Source organism: Oncorhynchus gorbuscha, linkage group LG09, assembly GCF_021184085.1.
Source record: "Oncorhynchus gorbuscha isolate QuinsamMale2020 ecotype Even-year linkage group LG09, OgorEven_v1.0, whole genome shotgun sequence".
NCBI classification, from domain to species: domain Eukaryota; kingdom Metazoa; phylum Chordata; class Actinopteri; order Salmoniformes; family Salmonidae; genus Oncorhynchus; species Oncorhynchus gorbuscha.
Window position 1 is genome coordinate 18526595 of NC_060181.1, and position 23562 is coordinate 18550156.

Sequence of the window (23562 nt, forward strand, 5' to 3'; positions counted from 1 at the left end):
AGAATCTACCATATCTCTGTCCCAAATGGAACCCAATTCCTTACAGGCTGCCATATTGGATGCATATCTCCATATAATACTAGTCCCATTGACAGAAAGCAGGAAGGGGAGTGAAGTGGTCACTAAGTGCTCCTCTCAACATCCCTCCAGCCCTACTGTCACTGGTAGAGAAAATCTCACTGTGTTAAAGATTCATCTTAAATGTGGTTGCGATTTGGCTTGGTGACAACAGTTGCATATACAGTATCATTACATCAAGTTACACACCAAGTTTAGCTCAATGGAAGTAGTAGAGAAAACAGAGTAGTCCAGCAGGACAGAGTAGTCCAGCAGGACAGAGTAGTATAGCAGGACAGAGTAGTCCAGCAGGACAGAGTAGTATAGCAGGACAGAGTAGTATAGCAGGACAGAGTAGTATAGCAGGACAGAGTAGTCCAGCAGGACAGAGTAGTATAGCAGGACAGAGTAGTATAGCAGGACAGAGTAGTATAGCAGGACAGAGTAGTATAGCAGAACAGAGTAGTCCAGCAGGACAGAGTAGTATAGCAGGACAGAGTAGTATAGCAGGACAGAGTAGTATAGCAGGACAGAGTAGTATAGCAGGACAGAGTAGTATAGCAGGACAGAGTAGTCCAGCAGGACAGAGTAGTATAGCAGGACAGAGTAGTATAGCAGGACAGAGTAGTATAGCAGGACAGAGTAGTATAGCAGGACAGAGTAGTCCAGCAGGACAGAGTAGTCCAGCAGGACAGAGTAGTATAGCAGGACAGAGTAGTATAGCAGGACAGAGTAGTATAGCAGAACAGAGTAGTATAGCAGAACAGAGTAGTCCAGCAGGACAGAGTAGTATAGCAGGACAGAGTAGTATAGCAGGACAGAGTAGTATAGCAGGACAGAGTAGTCTTGCAGGACAGAGTAGTCCAGCAGGACAGAGTAGTATAGCAGGACAGTGTAGGCAACTGTCTTATTTTCATCATCCATATTATCTTTTTGTGTGTTCTTATCTGTTGCTCTGGTACAAACATCACTTTGAGTTTCTCTCAGTCAAGACGCCTGCTTCATTTGATTTACTGTATACTAACAGTTTAAGATAAGGACAAAGACCAAATATAATGGCAGTGTGTTAACCAAGACAGCTGGTGTGTGTGTGTGTAAGTGAGAACATTTGAGGGATTTGGGGATTGAGGAGGAGACTTTGTGATCTTAATGGCACAGAGCCATTTCCCATTTGCGGCCTTGGCAAGAAGCCACTCAAACACACAAGGATAGTCAGTCATATGCAATCACACACACACATTCATTCCACTCACATGCTTCTCCACATCCTCTCCTATGGCACGGCTATTCTTCAGGTACTCCGACAACGGCCCCATCAGCAGCAGGTCAAAGGCCTCCATACACTGGGACTGACCTGGAGAGACAGGTGGAGGAAGGGAGGGAAGGAGGAGAAAACAATGCCCACAGAGGAGAGGTCAGGTGTTTTTACCACAGTTTTTACCACAGTATATTTCGGAGTTTTACATAGAATATTACATGTTTATAAACGTTCATTGGATAAAGTTGTGTTCCCAGTTGAACCTAGAACCTCACTACCCAATGCTATACACTGCTGTCACAGTCTGGACCACTACGTTTCTACTACTCACCTCCGTTGACCCCGTTACATTCCCCGTTGGCCATGCCATTGGACACCTGCATGTTGACGGACACCTGCTCCACACGAATCACGGCCTGCTCCAGCCGCTGCACTAGCGTTTCCATGGCGATGGTCCTGGAACGAAGCAGATAAAGTCAGTGGACTGATATCCATCACTGGTGCTGTAGCCAGGGCTGGTCATGTTCCCCATGACGTCTCTCTTCTGATTTCAAGATAAATGCAATACAACCCATGACTTTTCTTTTGTGTCTAGATTTATAGGGGTTGGCTAATTTGTAGGGTCAGAGGGACATTTGAAATGCTATAGGACACTTATGACACTACAGACACCTAAAAACCCAAAACACGATAGGATTCGTAAGGCCCTGGTGAAAAGTAGTGCACTATAAAGGGAATAGGGTGCCATTTGGAACGCAGGCAGAGTTTTTCTGGACCTCTAGCCATCTGGTCCTTTGCCACAACTTCCGCTACACAATCATATCATATCATGTACACCATACCATAGGTCAGGGATCATCAACTATATTCAGCCGCGGGCCGATTTGTTCTTGAGCGGATGGTCGGGGTTCTGGAACATAATTACAAATAATTTGTAGATTGCAAATTGATCGCAAGAACCCCAAACAGATATAATGTTCGACTAAAACAATTTCAAACCTTGCTTACATTTATATACGATCACATCGTGTCTCTCAATGCATGGGAATACTTGGGAACAGACTTGCTAAATTACAATCACTTGGAGCTGATTTCCTGGTGTGATTTTTTTTACAACCCAATTGAGATGGTTTGGGATGAGTTGAACCGCAGAGTGAAGGAAAAGCAGCCAACAAGTGCTCAGCATATGTGGGAACCTCTTCAAGACTGTTGGAAAAGCATTCAAGGTGAAGCTGGTTGAGAGAATGCCAAGAGTGTGCAAAGCTGTCATCAAGGCATCAAGGGTGGCTACATTGAAGAATCTCAAATATAACATATATTTTGATTTGTTTAACACTTTTTTGGTTACTACATGATTCCATATGTGTTATTTCATAGTGTTAATGTCTTTACTATTATTCTACAATGTTGAAAAAAGTACAAATAAAGAAAACCCTTGAATGGGTAGGTGTGTCCAACATATGACTGGTATTGTATATATATATACACATTAAGTAGTGCGCTGGACCTTTACTACTCCTGTATGAGCACACTGAAATAGCCGTCTGCAGAGCGGGGAGAAAAATTCAGCACCACCACCCATAAACATCTTCCCGTGACCATGAGGAGAGAAGGAAAGAAGGGGGCATTTCATGCATACAGAACCAGGGCATTGCTTTCAGTCATCATCCATGGAAAACTTGCTGATCTATTGGTAGCCCTGTATACTTCAGTAGCAATATTTTTTTTAACCAGAGTGCTATGGTCAAAAGTAGTGCACTATAGAGGTGTCCATGGATAGGGTGCCATTTGGGACTCAAGTCATAGAAGTTCTCTTCTCTTAGTTGAGGAGAAACAGCATCTATCTGATCACCTGATCCGGTTGTTATCAGTGGAGACTGACCTCATAAGCCAGGCCTGATTGTATTTCCTCCTCCAGCGTTAACAAACCAATCCCCATGCAGGGATCGGCCCCAGTGATGTCACCATCACACAGACTGGATTATGAGCCACACACACACACACACACACACACACACACACACACACACACACACACACACACACACACACACACACACACACACACACACACACACACACACACACACACACACACACACACACACACACACACACACACACACACACACACACACACACACGCTGAGGGGAGGACAGCTCATATTAATGGCTGGAATGGAGTGGTTACAAACGCACTGAAACCATGTGTTTGATGTATCCGATACCATTCCACTTATTCCGCTCCAGCCATTACCACGAGCCCGTCCTCCCCAATTAAGGGGCCACCAATCTCCTGTGGTACACACACACGGATACAGAGACAAACACACACACTTCTCATAATCCAGTCTTATTATGATGGCGCCGGAGGTGATGGCTGCCGTTTTACGAGCTCCTTACCAATTGTGCTATTGTATGTGTTTTTTTGTGTTATTTGTAACTTATTCTGTACGTAATGTTTCTGCCACCGTCTCTTATGACCGAAAAGAGATTCTGGATATCAGGACAGCGATTACTCACCTTGTACTGGACAAAGATTTTTTTATTTAGTCGGACGCAAAGGATTTACTTCAGACACCCAACAAGGCCCAAATCCCCATCATTCGCATGAAGAAGAGACGGAGATATTGGGGACATAGGTCGGGGTGCCTTGTAAGGATCCGTTTGCGAGTGAGTAATCCCCCTCTACTGACAGTCCTATTAGCCAACGTGCAATCATTGGATAATAAAATGAATGAACTCAAGACTATCCTACCAACGGGACATTAACAACTGTAATATCTTATGTTTCACAGAGTAGTGGCTGAACGACAACATGGATAACATACAGCTGGCTGGGTTTTCGGTCTATCTGCAAGATAGAATACCTGCCTCCGGTAAAACAAGGGGTGGTTGTCTGTGTCTATTTGTAAATAACAGCTGGTGCACAATATCTAATATTAAGGAACTCTCTAGGTTTTGCTCGCCTGAGGTAGAGTATCTCATGATAAACTGTAGACAACACTATTAAACAAGAGCATTTTCATCTATATTTTTTGTAGCTGTCTATTTATCGCCACAGACTGAGGCTGGCACTAAAAGGCCATAATCAAACAAGAAAATGCTCATCCAGAGGCGGCGCTCCGAGTGGCCGGGGACTTTAATGCAGGGAAACTTAAATCCGTTTTACCTCATTTCTACCAGCATGTTAAATGTGCAACCAGAGGAAAAAAACAAACAAACTCTACACACAGGGATGCGTACAAAGCTCTCCCTCACTCTCCATTTGGCAAACCTGACTGAACCTATATCCTCCTGATTCCTGCTTTCAAGCAAAAACTAAAGCAGGAAGTACCAGTGACTCGCTCAATAAGGAAGTAGTCATGTGACGCAGATGCTAAGCTACAGGACTGTTTTGCTAGCACAGACTGGAATATGTTCCGGGATTCTTCCGACGGCTTTGAGGAGGACATCACATTAGTCACTGGCTTCATCAATAAGTGCATTGATGACTTCGTCCCCACAGTGACCGTACGTACATACGCCAACCAGAAGCCATGGTTTACTGGCAACATCTGCACTGCGCTAAAGGGTAGAGCTGTCGCTTTCAAGGAGGGGACTCTAACCCGGAAGCTTATCAGAAATCCCGCTATGCCCTCCGAACCATCAAATAGGCAAAGTGTCAATACAGATCGAATCGTACTACACCGGCTCCGACGCGCGTCGGATGTGGCAGGGCTTGCAAACTATTACGGACTTCAAAGTGAAGCACAGCCGAGAGCTGTCCAATGACACGAGTCTACCAGACGAGCTAAATAACTTCTATGCTCGTTATAAGGCAAGCAACACTGAAGCATGCATGAGAGCATAAGCTGTTCCAGGCGACTGTGTGATCACGCTCTCCATAGCTAATGTGAGTAAACAAGTCCACAAAGCCGCAGGGCCAGACGGATTACAAGGACATTTACTCAGAGCCTGCGCTGACCAACTGGCAAGTGTCTTCACTGACATTTTCAATCTGTCCCTGACCGAGTCTGTAATATCAACATATTTCAAGCAGACCACCATAGTCCCTGTGCCCAAGAACCCCAAGGTAACCTGCCTACATGACTACTGTCGTAGCATTGACTATCATTAAATGTGAAGACTGTATATTATCAAATCAATTCTCTATGTAATTTAATTTTGCAATTAAAATAGTCATGTAACTTTAATTAACTAGGAAGTCAGGGCACCACGGAAAATGTTGTTTATAGAGTATCAATTTCCCAAATATAACTCTTCAGATATTTTCATATCTTATCGATTACAGTCACTTATTGTATTATTACCTCAGTCATATTCTTAATGTCGCAAACCCTTGGATATCTGGACGAACCCTAATATAGATCATGAATCAGCGATATACAAATTGGCTTAATTATTTCTTTACTAACTTACTTCATCAATCACAGAATTACATAGACACTAGAGGGCGATTAATCGAAATGGCCGATTAATTAGGGCCAATTTCAAGTTATAACAATCGGATAATCTGCATTTTTGGACACCGATTGTGGGCAATTTTTTAATTTATTTTTTATTTTTTTGAGACCTTTATTTAACTAGGCAAGTCAGTTATGAACACATTCTTATTTTCAATCACAGCCTAGGAACGGTGGGTTAACTGCCTTGTTCAGGGGCAGAACGACAGATTTTTACCTCGTCAGCTCGGGGATTCAGTCTTGCAACCTTCTGGATACTAGTCCAACGCTCTAACCACTTGCCTTACATTGCACTCCACGAGGAGCCTGCGTGGCAGGCTGACTACCTGTTAAGTGAGTGCAGAAAGAAGTAAGTTGCGAGCTAGCATTAAACTTATCTTATAAAAAACAATCAACCTTAACATAATCACCAGTTAACTACACATAGCTGATGATATTACTAGTTTATCTAGCGTGTCCTGCGTTGCATATAATCGTAAATTGTAATCCTAACCATAAACATCAATGACTTTCTTTAAAATCAATACACAAGTATATATTTTTAAACCTGCATATTTAGTTAATATTGCCTGCTAACATGAATTTCTTTTAACTAGGGAAATTGTATCACTTCTCTTGCAAGCAGTCATGGTATATGCAGCAGTTTGGGCCGCCTGGCTCGTTGCAAACTGTGTGAAGACCATTTATTCCTAACAAAGATTGTAATTAATTTGCCAGAATTGTACATAATTATGACATAACATTGAAGGTTGTACAATGTAACAGCAATATTTAGACTTAGGGATGCCACCCGTTAGATAAAATACGGAACGGTTCCGTATTTTACTGAAAGAATAAACGTTTCGTTTTTGAAACGACAGTTTCCGGATTTGACCATATTAATGACCTAAGGCTTGTATTTCTGTGTGTTATTATGTTATAATTAAGTCTATGATTTGATATTTGATAGAGCAGTCTGACTGAGCAGTGGTAGGCTTTTTTACATGGCACATATTGCACTTTTACTTTCTTCTCCAACACTTTATTTTTGCATTATTTAAACCAAATTGAACATGTTTCATTATTTATTTGAGGCTAAATTGATTTTATTGATGTATTATATTAAGTTAAAATAAAAGTGTTCATTCAGTATTGTTGTAATTGTCATTATTACAAATTAATTCATTAATAAAAAATAAAAGTTTCAAAAAAAAATTGGCTGATTAATCGGTATAGCTACCGCTTCATGTTTTCTCATCTGTGGCAAATTTAGTTGGAAGTGGCTTTCATACTAGAGTATAAAAAGGGGCGTTCCATGATGCCAATGTAAATGTCTGTACTCACGGGGTGTGGTCACTGACTAGTTAAAATTTATATGAAAGCCTTCTAAATGAGAATATGGGTTATCATCACATCTCATATTTCAAAAGTATTCCTGTACTCAATCATTTATTTTATCCAACATTCAGACGCAAACCCCATAATTGAGAAGTGTATACAAACAAACAAAGAGTAATGTGTGTCTCCTATCCTTCATGAGGTCACCAAATGAAACAAACTCGACATGACTGTCCCTTAAATGTCCACAGACCATTCCCACATTCTCAAAAAATATATTGTTTAATTCTCCAATTTTTGGGATTAGGAGCTTTGGCAAGATGAATGTATTTTTTCTCCATAGGCTCTCTCACTTACGTCGTGACACTACTGACCCATAACACTAATGTCTGTAGCCACGAAGTGCTTTGAAAGGCTGGTCATGGCTCACATCAACACCATTATCCCAGAAACCCTGGACCTACTCCAATTTGCATACCACCCCAACAGATCCTCAGATGATGCAATCTCTATTGCACTCCACAATGCCCTTTCCCACCTGGACAAAAGGACCACCTACAGTTGAAGTCGGAAGTTTACATACACTTAGGTTGGAGTCATTAAAAATTGTTTTTCAACCACACCACAAGTCGGTAGTGACATCTAACGTGTGCCTGACACAAGTATTTTTCCAGTAATTGTTTACAGACAGATTATTTCACTATTTCACAGAAGTTTACATACACTAAGTTGACTGTGCCTTTAAACAGCTTGGAAAATTCCAGAAAATGATGTCATGGCTTTAGAAGCTTCTGATAGGCTAATTGACATCATTTGATTCAATTGGAGATGTACCTGTGGATGTATTTCAAGGCCTACCTTCAAACTCAGTGCCTCTTTGCTTGACATCATGGGAACATAGAAAGAAATCAGCTAAGACCTCAGAAAAAAATTGTAGACCTCCACAAGTCTGGTTCATCCTTGGGAGCAATTTCCAAATGTCTGAAGGTACCACGTTCATCTGTACAAACAATAGTACAGAAGTATAAACACCAAGGGACCACGCAGCCGTCATATCGCTCAGGAAGGAGAAACGTTCTGTGTCCTAGAGATTAACGTACTTTGGTGTGAAAAGTGCAAATCAATCCCAGAACAACAGCAAAGGACCTTGTGAAGATGCTGTAGGAAACAGGTACAAAAGTATCTATATCAACAGTAAAACAAGTCCTATATCGACATTACCTGAAAGGCCGCTCAGAAAAGAAGAAGCCTTTGCTCCAAAACCGCCATAAAAAAGCCTGACCATGAAGCACGGGGGTGGCAGCATCATATTGTGGGGGTGCTTTGCTGCAGGAGAGACTGGTGCACTTCACAAAATAGGTGGCATCATGAGGCAGGAAACTTATGTGGATATACTGAAGCAACATCTCAAGACATCAGTCAGGAAGTTAAAGCTTGGTCGCAAATGGGTCTTCCAAATGGACAATGTCCCCAAGCATACTGTCAAAGTTGTGGCAAAATGGCTTAAGGACAACAAAGTCAAGGTATTGGAGTGGCCATCACAAAGCACTGACCTCAATCCCATAGAACATTTTTGGGCAGAACGGAAAGTGTGTGCGAGCAAGGAGGCATACAAACCTGACTCAGTTACACAAGCTCTGTCAGGAGGAATGGGGCAAAATTCACCCAACTTATTGCGGGAAGCTTGTGGAAGGCTACCTGAAACGTTTGACCCAAGTTCAACAATTTAAAGGCAATGTTACCAAATACTAATTGAGTGTATGTAAACTTCTGACCCACTGGGAATGTGATGAAAGAAATAAAAGCTGAAATAAATAATTCTCTCTACTATTATTCTGACATTTCACATTCTTAATATAAAGTGGTGATCCTAGACAGGGAATTTTTACTAGGATTAAATGTCAGGAATTGTGAAAAACTGAGTTTAAGTGTATTTGGCTAAGGTGTATGTAAATTCCGACTTCAACTGTACATGAGAATTCTATTCATTGACTACGGCTCAGCGTTCAACACCATAGTGCCCTCAATACTCATCACTAAGCTAAGGACAATGGGACAAAACACCTCCCTATGCAACTGGATCCTGGACTTCCTGACAGGCTGCCCCTAGGTGGTAAGGGTAGGTAACAACACATCTGCCATGCTGATCCTCAACACGTGGGCCCCGCAGGGGTGCGTGCTCAGTCCCCTCCTGTACTCCCTGTTCACCCATGACTGCATGGCCAAGCACGACTCCAACACCATCATTAAGTTTGCCGACAACACAACAGCCTGATCACCGACAACATTGAGACAGCCTATAGGGAGGAGGTCAGAGAGCCGGCAGGGTGGTGCCAGGATAACAACCTCTCCCTCAATGTGATCAAGACAAAGGAGATGATTGTGGACTACAGGAAAAGAAGGACCGAACAAGCGCCCATTCTCATCGACGGGGTTGTAGTGGAGCAGGTTGAGAGCTTCAAGTTCCTTGGTGTCCACATCACCAACAAACTATCATGGTCCAAACACATCAAGACAGTTGTGAAGAGGGCACGGCAATGCCTATTCCTCCTCAGGAGACTGAAAAGATTTGGCATGGATCCTCAGATCCTCAAAAAGTTATACAGCTGCACCATTGAGAGTGTCCTTACTGGTTGCATCACCACCTGGTATGGCAACTGCTCGGCCTCCGACCGCAAGGCACTACAGAGGGTAGTGCGTACGGCCCAGTACATCACTGGGGTGAAGCCTCCTGCCATCCAGGACCTCAATACCAAGCGGTAGTGGAGTGCCAAGTCTAGGTCCAAAAGGCTTTTGAACAGCTTCTACCTCAAAGCCGTAAGACTCCTGAACAGCTAATAAAATGACTACCAGGACTATTTAAATTGCCAACTCCCACCACCATTTTTATGCTGCTGCTACGCTCTGTTTATTATCCATGCATAATCATGCATGTTATTTGTCATGTGACAAATAACATTTGATTAGATTTTTTTGACCCAGAAAACAGTCTAGTTCAGTCCAGCAGAGAAGGCGCTGTGCTGTGTATTCCTACCTCACCTACACTTCAACATGATCACATCCCCCACCAGTACTTTAATAAGAGGCAGAAGAGGGTTTCAGCCAGTCCCTGTGTTCACCATGCATCAGCCTTCCTTCTAGCTGTCAGCTACAGTAGGACCTAGCAGCTAGCACATTCATTAGTGATCTGAAGTGTGCAGTAGTGCTGTGAGTGCACTAATTCCTTGGTGGTGGATGGGAGGTGCAGCCTGGGCGAATGCTATTAATCACTCCAGAGAATTCTCCCAGCAGTGCCAAATGTCTAACATGTGCTTCACTGTCTATTTATGCAGGCTGCCAGACAGTACAGAGCCCTAGAATCTGTAGCCAGTCATTGGAGACCTCTGGGTTTGGTTTGAGGTCTTCAAACTTGATGTTTGAAAGTTATTTAGACACCCTTGGAAGACAGTGGAAGTTGAAAGACAAATGTGTCTTTGTTGTTAAAACAACTGTGTACCGAATGTTGGGGAATAAAACCATCTCAGATCTGCAGATTTTGCTGCGAAGAGACAATCATTAGAAAAATATCTGTTATTAGCCCCATATACCTTGTTTATGGTAAGAGGCTCAGGAACAGCTGAAAAATCACAACTGTAATTTAAAATTAACTCTACAAATAGCACTATTGGGAGATTTCATAGTCAAAATATAAATATATATCTCTGCTCATTGAAGGGTTTTTCTTTATTTCTACACTTTTATACATTGTAGAAAAATAGTGGAGAGATCAAAACTATGAAATAACACATATGGAGTCATGTAGCAACCAAAAAAGTGTTAAAGAAATCAAAATAGATTTTATATTTGAGATTCTTCAAAGTAGCCACCCTTTGCCTTGATGACAGCTTTGCACACTCTATAGATCATGATCTTTTAATCACACCTCTCAGCCAATCCCACCTATCTCTGTAGACTACCCTCTTTTGATTTCCATGTGCCATATATATATATATATATATATAGTGTATATATATACTTGCCATTTTAACTACTGTATGAAAAGTACCATGTATGTTAAATGTCTGTATATGTAACAAAATGTAAAATAAAGTTACTTTTGTCCTCTATAGCTAGCCTAATAAATAAAAACATACAACAAAAAAATAAACCAATATGTAATGGCAATGTAACTTGATCAGGGTGATTCCTTAAAATCATATCTCTTTGGACTGTGTGTATAATAATGACTGATAGGTGGAGGCGTTCTTTAAGTACTGGTCCAGAGTAGACGTCGGCCGATTAATCGGAACAGCCGATTAATTAGTGCCGATTTCAAGTTTTCATAACAATCGGAAATCGGTATTTAAGGGCCCCGATTTGCCGATTTGTTTTATTTGTATACCTTTATTTAACTAGGCAAGTCAGTTAAGAACACATTCTTATTTTCAATGACGGCCTAGGAACAGTGGGTTAACTGCCTCGTTCAGGGGCAGAACGACAGATTTTCACCTTGTCAGCTCGTGGGATCCAATCTTGCAACCTTACAGTTAACTTGTCCAACGCAATATCAACCTGCCTCTCTCTCGTTGCACTCCACAAGGAGACATCCTGTTACGCGAATGCAGTAAGCCAAGGTAAGTTGCTAGCTAGCATTATACTTATCTTATAAAAAACAATCAATCATAATCACTTGTTAACTACACATGGTTGATGATATTACTAGATATTATCTAGCGTGTCCTGCGTTGCATATAATCTGACTGAGCATACAAGCATACAAGTATCTAAGTATCTGACTGAGCGGTGGTAGGCAGAAGCAGGCGCGTAAACATTCATTCAAACAGCACTTTCCTGCGTTTTGCCAGTAGCTCTCCCTTGTACGTCAAGCATTCCACTGTTTATGACTTCAAGCCTATCAACTCCGTGATGAGGCTGGTGTAACCGAAGTGAAATGGCTAGCTAGTTAGCGCGCGCTAATAGCGTTTCAAACGTCACTCGCTCTGAGCCTTCTAGTAGTTGTTCCCCTTGCTCTGCATGGGTAACGCTGCTTCGATGGTGGCTGTTGTCGTTGTGTTGCTGGTTCGAGCCCAGGGAGGAGCGAAGAGAGGGACAGAGGCTATACTGTTACACTGGCAATACTAAAGTGCCTATAAGAACATCTAATAGTCAAAGGTTAATGAAATACAAATGGTATAGAGAGAAATAATCCTATAATTCCTATAATAACGACAACCTAAAACGTTTTACCTGGGAATATTGAAGACTCATGTTAAAAGAAACCACCAGCTTTCATATGTTCTCATGTTCTGAGCAAAGAACTGAAACGTTAGCTTTCTTACATAGCACATATTGCACTTTTGCTTTCTTCTCCAACACTTTGTTTTTGCATTATTTAAACCAAAGTGAACATGTTTCATTATTTACTTGAGGCTAAATTGATTTTATTGATGCATTATATTAAGTTAAAATAAGTGTTCATTCAGTATTGTTGTAATTGTCATTATTAACAAATTAAATTTAAATTAATTGTCCGATTAATCGGTATCGGCTTTTTTGGTCCTCCAATAATCGGTATCGGCGGCGTTGAAAAATCATAATCGTAGACCTCCGTTTTTGTGCTTGTGCTCCAATGGGTGAGATAAGCTATAAGAGGCAGGGAAAGCTGATCTTAGATCAGTGGACAGAGTTGACTGCTCACTGGCATATATAACACTGAATATCTGATCATAGAGTGTATGAGGCACAATTGAACTATCTTTATTCCAAAATATCAAGATGTCTATAGTTGTAAATAAAAACATTTGACAAGCCTTGCAACATGCTATAAAACAGAGTACAGTCTGCCACTGTATTTGCCCCAGCCCTATTCATAATTTGTTTCACCGGAAGATATTGTAGCGACCCGCACAGACAGCTGTGTGTTATGTGTTAGGCTAGGAGGAGGTCGTGTTGTACTGACCAGTACACGGTGTTCGCGGGGTCCAACCTGTCAATCAACCTGCTATCTGCCAATCACGGGAATGCCTGGAATGTTCTGATGCTGGGCATCCTGGTGGTTGGTGGAGTGGCGTGGAGGGGGGTTGGGCAGGGGGGTGGAGCATTGGAAGTTAAGACCAGGTTCAGCTTTTGTTCTCGCTCTCTTACGTCTGGGCTTCACAAGAGAAGGTCACGATTGGCTTGTGTCATCTATTTGGCTTGTGCTACGGCCCAAACAGTAGCCTGTGTAAAGTTGGTGTAATAAACCGTCAATTCGTAAACTCAAGCCTCTGTCTGGACAATTGTTCCTTTATGATCTAGTCGGGTCATTACATTGGTGTCAGAAGTAAAAACGTTGATACAAGTTAGCCAGCTAGCTAGCTGACTTATGTGGCTAGCTACCGTAGGTGAGAACGGGGATGGAAAATGCTTCGAGGGAATCCGAAAGTGAAGGTGGAGGTAGGGGACGATTATGGCCAAGGAGCTGCATGTGAATGGACGTCGGGGGCTCTGTCTGAGGAGATCGCCAGGGCGTCGGAGCGCAGAGGCCGCTTGAGGGAGGACGTTAGAGCGATGGCGGCTGAAGCGGGCATGAGTGCTTCGTCGAATGTATTTCGCGCGGATTCTGGTGGGCGGACCGAAGTGGTGACGTCGACGCGGCGTGATGAGGAATCTGGGGCTCAGGATGTAAACAAACATGGCGGCGCCCAGTTCCCGGCTGCGTCCGTATCTGTTAAGACCTCGAAGTATTCCGGTAAGGCTGATTGGGAAGCTTTTCATGCTCAGTTTGAACTGTTAGCTCATTTTAGGGGGGTGGTCGGATGAAGAAAGGGCACTGCAGTTGGCTTTATGCCTCACGGATGAAGCTCTGGCCTGTTTGATATTGATTAGCCCCGAGGACAGGCATGATTATGGGGCTTTAGTGGGAGCACTGAGGAGGCGCTATGGACAGTGTGTACAGCCCGGGCTACTGCGCTCCGAACTGAGTAATAGACGCAGGCAGCCTGGAGAGCCTCTACGGGTGCTAGCTAATGACATTGAGAGCCTCTCTCGGCGGGCATATGCTCACATGCCCCCCTCCGTGCAGAGCGAGCTAGCACGGGACCAGTTCATACAGGCGCTCTCTCCTACGGAGCTGCGCATACAGACCCAGCTGGCTCATCCTGAGTCATTGCAGACAGCCTTGGAGATGGCTTTGGAGAGGGAGCTGGTGTGGGCTGGGGCTTTGGTGGGGGTGCAGGGAGAAACACCCTCTGTGCGAGCTGGGGGGCAGAGCAGCCCGGAGCCGGAAAAGCCTGCTTGGGTGGCCGAAATGACAAAACTCATTCGTGCTGTGTCGCTACAGGCGGAACGAAACACACGCCCTGGTCCCAGGGTCTGCTGGGGTTGTGGCCAGCCAGGCCATCTGCGCCGAGTTTGCCCCATGTCCCCCAGAGCTCAGGGAAACGGCTCGGGGTCCGCATAGACCGGGTAGTGCGGACCCCTGGCTTTCTATCCCAACCACCATCATCTTCTGGAGGAGCCCACCGGCACAGACGGGAAGCAAGGCTCCACTTCCCCAGAAGCAGACGAGGGCAAGCGGATGGAGCCTGTTGTTGTGGTGGGCCGGACCTGTGTTGGGGACTTTTGTCATGTCCCTGTCACTGTGGAGGGGGTGCCCTGCTCCGCCCTGGTGGACACTGGTTCCACAGTAACCCTGGTGAGGCCAGATATTGTGCCAGGTTGGACTCAGTGTGAGCCTACAACTGTGCAGCTCCGCACAGTCACAGGTGAGCTGGCACCCATGAAAGGGAAGGGAATAATGACTCTGACAGTAGGGGGCAGGACTGTGCGTCATCCTGTGTGGGTGGCGGCTGTGCAGGACCCTTGTATCCTGGGGTTGGACTTTCTTAGGAGCACAGGCTGCCAGTTAGACCTAAATAGGGGCACACTGAGCTTCCAGGGAGGGACGGAAGTCACCATGGCCCCCCTAATGTCACATTCACTCAACCCAATAAACCCTTTACTCCAACAGTTAAAGCAGCAGAGACTCATGGCTGCGCCCCTCCCCCACAGCTGTGTGTGACTTTTCCCCAGTCCCCCTGTCACCTACAGCGGTGTGTTACATTCCCCAGCTACCTCCATGACACAGCCCTCTGTGAGCCCGGGTCGCATCCCCCAGCCCAGCTACCCCAGATGGGAGAGGAGAGGACACTGTCTGCAGTGAGGGAGATATGGGGGAGGAACTGTGTTGGTCTTGACCCTGAGCAGCAGGAACGGTTGTGGCAGTTGCTGTTTGAATTCAGAGACAGCTTTGCGTTGAGTGAGGAAGAGGTGGGTCAGACTCATCTGGTGCAGCATGAGATCGACACAGGTGATGCTCGACCCATCAAGATGCGTCCCCGCCGTATCCCGCTGGCACGCCAGGAGGCGGCAGACAAGGCTGTGTTGGAGATGCAGCGGGCAGACTTCATTGAGCCCTCAGACAGCCCCTGGGCGGCGCCAGTCGTCATGGTTCCGAAGAAGGGGGGCAAGCTGAGGTTCTGTGCGGACTACAGGCGGCTGAATGAGGTAACCAGGAAGGACTCATACCCCATACCACGTATCGATGAGTCGCTGGACCTGGTTAGGGGTCCTCCTGGTTCTCCTCACTAGACCTCCGCAGTGGCTACTGGCAGGTGCCCCTCTCCCCAGAGGCCAGAGCCAAAACTGCGTTCTCCACTAACAGAGGACACTGGCAGTTCAAGGTCCTGTGCTTTGGCCTGTGCAACGCTCCAGCTACTTTTGAGCGTTTGATGGACAGGGTGCTGGATGGCATCCCCCGACAGCAGTGTCTGGTATACCTCGATGACATCCTGGCCCATGGCAGCTCCTTCCAGTCAGCCCTGGGGGCGCTACGGCGTGTGCTGGAGAGTGTGGCTGCCGCAGGTCTGAAGCTCCACCCCGAGAAGTGCCACTTCATGAGGAGAGAGGTGTCCTTCTTGGGCCACCGAGTGGGGAAGGAGGGGATCAGCACCATGGAGGACAAGGTAGGGGCTGTCAGAGACTGGCCCACCCCCACCGACCAGCGTCAGCTGAAGAGCTTCCTGGGCCTGGCCTCGTACTACAGGAGGTTTGTACGGGGCTTCTCAAGCGTTGCTGTTCCACTGAACCGCCTGCTGCCGAAGGACAAGGCTTTCACTTGGACAGTGGAGTGTGAGGAGGCGTTCAACACCCTCAAACGTGCACTGATCGAGGCCCCGTGCTCGCCCCCTGACCTCACCTTGCCCTTTATCCTGGACACAGACGCGAGCAATGTGGGCATGGGTGGGGTGCTGGCCCAGGTGGGGCCAGAGGGGGAGAGAGTGGTGGCGTACTTCAGCAAAACATTTGACAAACATGAGCGCCGCTACTGTGTCACCCGGCGGGAGCTCTTGGCTGTTGTGGCTTCCGTCAAACACTTCAAGTACTACCTGGGTGGTCTGCCCTTTACTGTAAGGACTGACCACTCTGCTCTCCAGTGGCTCATGTCTTTCAGAGAGCCAGAGGGGCAGGTGGCACGCTGGTTGGAGGAGCTTCAACCGTATGACTTCACGGTGGTGCACAGGGCAGGGGCACGCCACTCCAACGCCGACGCCATGTCCCGTCGGCCCTGTACTGCAGACGGCTGCCGCCACTGTGAACGGAGAGAGGGACGGGAGAGAGAGCTGCGGGCAGAGGAGGGTGTCTGTGCCACAGTGTGTCGGGCGAGCGGGCCTGTCTGCTGTGAGCTGCAGACTGTCGACGTGGCTGAATGGCGGCAGCAGCAGGGACGGGACACAGACCTACAGCCAGTGCTACAGTGGGTAGAGGCGCAGGTGAGGCCACCATGGGAAGAGGTGACAGCGCTCTCACTCGCGACCAAAGGGTTGTGGTCGAAGTTTGAGAGACTGCGGCTGGCTGATGGCGTGCTACAGCGGGCATGGAAGGAGTCAGCTACGGGAGAGGAGAGGTGGCAGGTGGTGGTCCCAAAAGCATTGCGGGAGGCTGTGCTCCAGAGTACTCATGGGGGGTGGGGACTGGACACTTTGGGGTCACAAAAACACTGCGCCGTCTCCGTCAGGGCTTCTACTGGGGGCAGCACAAGAGGGATGTGGAGGACTTTTGTCGCCGCTGTGACAACTGCACAGCGAGAAAGGGCCCCCAGGCCGCTCTCATGCTCAGCTACAACAGTTCCCAGTGGGGGCTCCCATGGAGAGGGTGGGAGTGGATGTAGTTGGGCCGTTCCCCACCACAGACAGTGGAAACCGCTGGGTGCTCACGGCCATGGACTATTTCACAAAATGGCCCGAGGCCTATGCTCTGCCTGACCAGGAGGCAGAGACCATCGTCGACGCCCTGACAGCGGGGATGTTCAGCAGGTTTGGAGCTGCAGAGTCCATCCACAGCGACCAAGGCAGAAACTTTGAGTCCCGTGTGTTCGCCACCATGTGTGAGAGGCTGGGTATGCACAAGACCCGCACTACTCCTCTCCATCCTCAAAGTGATGGCCTTGTGGAGCGCTTCAACAAAACGCTTGGACAGCAGCTGGCCATCGTCTCTTCCAAACACCAGCGTGACTGGGACAAGCACCTGCCTATGGTCCTCATGGCATGCCGCTCCGCTGTCCAAGACTCCACTTCCTGCACGCCTGCCCTCCTCATGCTGGGGAGAGATCCGCACCCCTGCGGAGATGGCGTTTGGTCGGCCCCTGGATAGCCCTCATGTTCCTCCGGGGCCGGAGTATGCCCGGAGACTCCAGGACCGCCTGGAGACAGCCCACACCTTCGCCAGAGAGCAGCTGGTGAATGCAGGTGTGAGGCAGAAAAGGAACTATGACGTGCACACCCGGGGAAGGCACTTTGTGGCTGGGGAGCTGGTCTGGGTCTACAGCCCCCTAAGGAAAAAAGGCAGATGCCCCAAGTTGGACAGTCACTGGGTGGGACCCTGCAGTGTCCTGGAGAGGGTAGGGGAGGTTGTGTACCGGGTGCAGCTTCCTCCCAGGGGGAGAAAGGTGGCACTGCACCGGGACAGGTTAGCCCCATACAGAGGGGCCTCTTCTCCCCAAACCCCAGGAACCCCCACAATTCCCCTCTCTGGCAATGACATTCTCCAGGCACCCACCCTCAGGTGCCGCAGACAAGGCTCCAGACAGCCCACTCCCCCTGTCTCCCCCCCCCTGTGTCACCGCGTGGTTCCCCAGAGCCACGGACTGTATTACCAGTTCCCGCTTCAGTGTCACCCATATCCCTGCCTTCATCCCCTGGGTCCCAGAGGGGCACTCTGCGACCATCACGACCACGCAGGCAAAGGAGACCTCCGGGTCGCTTCAGAGACTTTGTTTGTTCCCTCGGGGACGAGGGACTTTGTGGTGGGGGGGCTGTGTAGCGACCCGCACAGACAGCTGTGTGTTATGTGTTAGACTAGGAGGTTGTTGTGTTGTACTGACCAGTACACGGTGTTCGCGGGGTCCAACCTGTCAATCAACCTGCTATCTGCCAATCACGGGAATGCCTGGAATGTTCTGATGCCGGGCATCCTGGTGGTTGGTGGAGTGGCGTGGAGGGGGGGTTGGGCAGGGGGGTGGAGCATTGGAAGTTAAGACCAGGTTCAGCTTTTGTTCTCTCTCTCTTACGTCTGGGCTTCACAAGAGAAGGTCACGATTGGCTTGTGTCATCTATTTGGCGTGTGCTACGGCCCAAACAGTAGCCTGTGTAAAGTTGGTGTAATAAACCGTCAATTCGTAAACTCAAGCCTCTGTCTGGACAATTGTTCCTTTATGATCTAGTCGGGTCATTACAATATGTTGAAAACATTAACATTGAAAAATGTGTGAACGCAACAGCTAGAACCTGGCACAGTATGACTTGGTTAGCATCTCTTCACCATTGTGAGTTTGCCAAAGTCTCCATGGCGATAGAAAGCATAGCGAATGCCATTTTAGCTCTTTCACTGTTGGACCCCAGTGTTACAGTAAGTTATTTGAATAAAGTGATTGAGGGGAAAGAGCCAGGACAGGATTTGAATAACAGATAATTACTTAAGGAAAAGACGAACGTAGGGTGATTGGTCAGGGTGGATGGGTGGGTGACCCAAAGTTTGTGTGTTCAAATCTCATCATGGACAACTTCAGCATTTTAGCTAATTACCATCTGTTCAACTACTTTTTTTGCTACTTTTCAACTACTTACCATGTTAGTTAACCCTAACCCTATAACCTAACTCCTAAATGTAACCCTAACCCCTAACCAACGAGCTAACTTTAGCCACCTAGCTGGAATTCATAACATCTTATATATGCAAATTCATAACATACTGTATGTTTTTCAAATTCGTAACGTGTTGTATAGTTAGTAAATTCGTAACGTGTTGTATAGTTAGTAAATTCGTAACGTGTTGTATAGTTAGTAAATTCGTAACGTATTGTATAGTTAGTAAATTCGTAACGTGTTGTATAGTTAGTAAATTCGTAACGTGTTGTATAGTTAGTAAATTCGTAACGTGTTGTATAGTTAGTAAATTCGTAACGTGTTGTATAGTTAGTAAATTCGTAACGTGTTGTATAGTTAGTAAATTCGTAACGTGTTGTATAGTTAGTAAATTCGTAACGTATAATAGAAATGGTCATTCATAACGCATTATACGAAATGGGTAATGGACATCCACAAATGAATACATACCATACTGACATGAGTGTATCATTCTAAACGGAGTATATCTGAATTACTTACAGAATAATATGAAATGCTCTGAGACCAGGTTGAACCCTGAGGTTAGAGGGTTTAGAGAAATTATTTTCTTAGTAAACAAAGCACCTAACAATTGTCTGACCAAGGTGGGATTTGGACCCAACAGCTGTGAAAGCAGACATCGGCGGTGTGTTATTATTCTACTGAAATGAGAATGCCATTATACTCAGGAATCACCATATGGTCTCATAACTCTTTGCCCTGAGTAGCTGATCTCAGGGCTATATTTGGCCCCTGCTTCAAGCTAGTGGTGCTGATTTCCTGTCATCTATTCTAAGTTGGAAGGTTCTATGGTTGGTGCTTGATAGGCCTATAAGGTCTTTGGGCTAAGGACCATTTCATTCTTAGACATGATGAGGGCCCTTCATAAAAAAAAAACATCTAGATCTGAAACTCGAGTTTTGTCAAGAGAGTGAGAGAGAGATCTGAAAACTCTTATACTTATAGGGCTTATGAATTGTACATTTGAGAGTAATAATCTATCTATATCAATATGGAAATATTCAGCAGGCTAACACGTGAGAATTGAATAATAATATAAACAATATTTCTAAATATCAACATAAACTGTCAACATTCATAATGTTCCCTGAAGGTTCATGTGACACATGTGCACTGATCCTGTGCGACAACTATGTGTGTTGTGTTCATGTGTCCTCACATGGATAACAAGGTATGAGAGGTGTGACATTAGCGTCAGGTGACAGGTCATTTCGACTCGGCGCCACACACTACACCATAATAATAATAAAATAAATGTTGACATGTCATCCTTTACACTTTCATCCTACGTCATTGGCATGCTGCATTGTATAGGCTATACCGTTGTCATCACATACACAAATAACAATGACATCGACATACAAAATACTCAAATTCGTATTTTCTAGCAGTAAATGTAGCCTTTTTGACGCAATACCTGTTTTCTAAATAAACTGAAACGCCGCAAATACACAATGGTCTAACTAGCCATACAAACACAAAGACAAGACACACATAGATGATATGGAAAGGGCGATTGTTCAGACCTTTGTGGCTATCGGTGTCTTCCTTTCTCGTGCCAATACAGCGAATAGTATAACCGCAAGCGTTTCTATGAGGCGAGCCATCTACAAACGTGCCGCCCCAGTCCCCACATCTCCGCCGCTCTCCCTCCCATTCCCATCTCGTCAAAAATATAACAATCGTTAGAAAACAAACCAACCAACATATTTACCTTCTATAGGTCCCTATCAAATCCTGGCGTAGTGTTTTATTTCACTTTTGTAATGTCCCGGGTTGATTCGTTCCTACGTCTGCCGCTTCACCCAGCCTCCCTGTCAGTCAATCGCGCAGATAATCCTAAACTTCCGGGACTTCCAAATTAAGCAACATTTGTGAACCTGTTAACGCAGTTGAGTGAGTGGACCACTGACAAAGTACCAGTCGGTGCCTCCAGTCTTTCTCTCCCCCCTGCCTGGTCTTGAGGAGCAGTGGAGGACGCCCCAGACACCTAGACTAAGTATGGAACGTCTGATTGACGTCTGATGTTGTGTTCTTACCCTATGACTCAGAGGAGAGTGCTGTGTGGACATTCAAATTATAAAAGCTAGTCATATGAAAATTGTATATTAACATTATCATCATTATCCTCTCCAAGATCATAAGGTTGCCCACTGGGCAAAAACTAATTGAATCAATGTTGTTTCCACATCATTTTAACCACAAAAATGTATGTGATGATGTTGAATCAACATGGAAAAATCATTGGATTTTCAAAAAGTAATCAACTTAAGGGGATTATTATTTGGTTTTTTTTACCTAACTTTTAACCTAAATTAAGGGGTGATTTCACCTTGAATTCACAATAGTTGACAACTCAAACAAATGTAAATCAAAACTAGACGTTGAACTGACGTCTAGACCCAGTGGGTGGGGATCATTATGTGCTGATATAATCACTGGTTATAGCTAGCTCACGTGAATGCAAATAAAACTGGGAGCAAGTTTTAACAGGGCCATTCACTGTGCTCCTGATTATGATAACGACACCTACTACTTACTGTCTGTCACGTCCCAATTCACAACCTGCCTCTGAATTCCGTCATGGCGGACGTCAGATGCCATGGAAGCCGTAGTGATGTCACGTGAAAGGCCTCTATCTCTGCTGTGTCATGGCAGCTGCCTGAGTTACACTGTAGGCTGAAATAGACCAACTGTGTCCCAAATGGCACCCTGTTCCCTATGCAGTGCACTACTTTGACCAGAAAAGGATACCATGCTGCCTCCGTGCCAGATTAGGGAGGAGAGTAGGGATCTTTTATTGATTAGAAAAGCCTCTGAATCATTGATAGGCTTCCCCAGAGGACTCCATTCCCAAACTCTCTGCTGCCAGACGTGTTTGTTTGAGTGTGAGGTGAATGCTTGTCCCACGTCATTGAATGTTCAGCTAAAATGGTGGAGGGGCCTTGGGTGACAGTGTTACAAAATGAAGAGCAGGAGCATGGTCACCAGCATACAGCCAGCAGACATTTTGTATGTAATCCCATAAGGCTTCTGGCTGCTCTGTGGTAATTTACACGCAAGCACATTTAAAGCACATCATGCTGTTTGCTTAGCTTGTACCACTTCCTCCCGATTCAGCCCATTGTCACGCCCTGACCTTGGAGGGCCGTTTTATTTCTCTATTTGGTTAGGTCAGGGTGTGATGTGGGGTGGGCATTCTATGTTTTGTTTTCTATGTTTCTTTATTTCTATGTTTTGGCCGGGTATGGTTCTCAATCAGGGACAGCTGTCTATCGTTGTCTCTGATTGGGAATCATACTTCGGTAGCCCTTTTTCCTTCCTTTCAGTGTGGGTAGTTATCTTTGTTAGTGGCACTATAGCCTTGTAGGCTTAACGGTTGTTGCGGTGTTGTTTTGTTGGTGACTTTTACAATAATAAAATAAAATGTACACTCACCACTCTGCACCGTGGTCTCCTTCCAACAGCGGCCGTGACACCCATAGCTTACGCGAACTCGGGACCACTGTCTTGGTAGTACAAGTGACCTCCTGAAGTGTCTTACCAGTCCGCACCATGAAAAAAACTATCTATTTGCTGGTTCAAGTGGGGACAGTTCAGGCTGAGGAGTCATCTGACCTCAAGGCGCTACAGAGGGTAGTGTGTACTGCCCAGTACATCACTGGGGCCGAACTCCCTGCCCCCAAAAATTGTCAGACTCCATCCACCCAAGCCACAGACTGTTCTCTCTGCTACCACACGGCAAGTGGTACCAATGCACCAAGTCTGGAACCAACATGACCCTGAACAGCTTCTACTCCCAAGCCATAAGACTCCTAAACAAGATAGCTACATAGCTCATCAAATATCTACCTGGACTACCTGCATTGACCCTTTTTATAATATGCACACACATGGATACTGACACCACACACATACTCACCACATACTCTGCTGCTTGTCACGACCCCTACCTGTATGTACAGTACATAGCTACCTTAATTTCCTCATAGCCCTGCACATCGACTTGGTACTAGTACTCCCTGTATATAGCCATGTTATTTTCTACTCCCTGTACAATGAGTTTACAAAGTATTAGGAATACCACCCTAATATTGTGTTGCACCCCCCAATCCCCCTTTTTGCCCTCAGAATAGCCTCAATTCATCAGGGCATGGACACTACAAGGTGTTGAAAGCGTTCCACAGGGATGCTGCCCCATGTTGACTACAATGCTTCCCACAGTTGTGTCAAGTTTGTGCATGTCCATTCTTGATAAACACAGGAAAATGTTTAGCATGCA

At 45.8% G+C, this 23562-nt stretch overlaps 1 protein-coding gene across 2 annotated transcripts in view; it reads right to left on the minus strand.

Annotated features, from left to right (window-relative positions):
- The window catches only part of LOC124043233 (adenylyl cyclase-associated protein 2-like), a 40153-nt gene extending 18885 nt beyond the window's left edge, over positions 1 to 21268 (minus strand). Inside the window, exons 1-3 of one of the 2 annotated variants that reach the window (XM_046361578.1) lie at positions 20995 to 21268; positions 1647 to 1771; positions 1311 to 1411 (exon numbers count right to left, since the gene is read on the minus strand). In XM_046361578.1, coding sequence (XP_046217534.1) covers positions 1311 to 1411; positions 1647 to 1761 — 216 coding nt within the window. In that variant the 5' untranslated portion in view covers positions 1762 to 1771; positions 20995 to 21268. Of the gene's footprint in view, positions 1 to 1310; positions 1412 to 1646; positions 1772 to 20806; positions 20926 to 20994 lie in introns of those variants that run through there. The other variant, XM_046361579.1, reaches the window with a different exon arrangement.
- Between the last annotated feature and the right edge of the window lie 2294 nt (positions 21269 to 23562).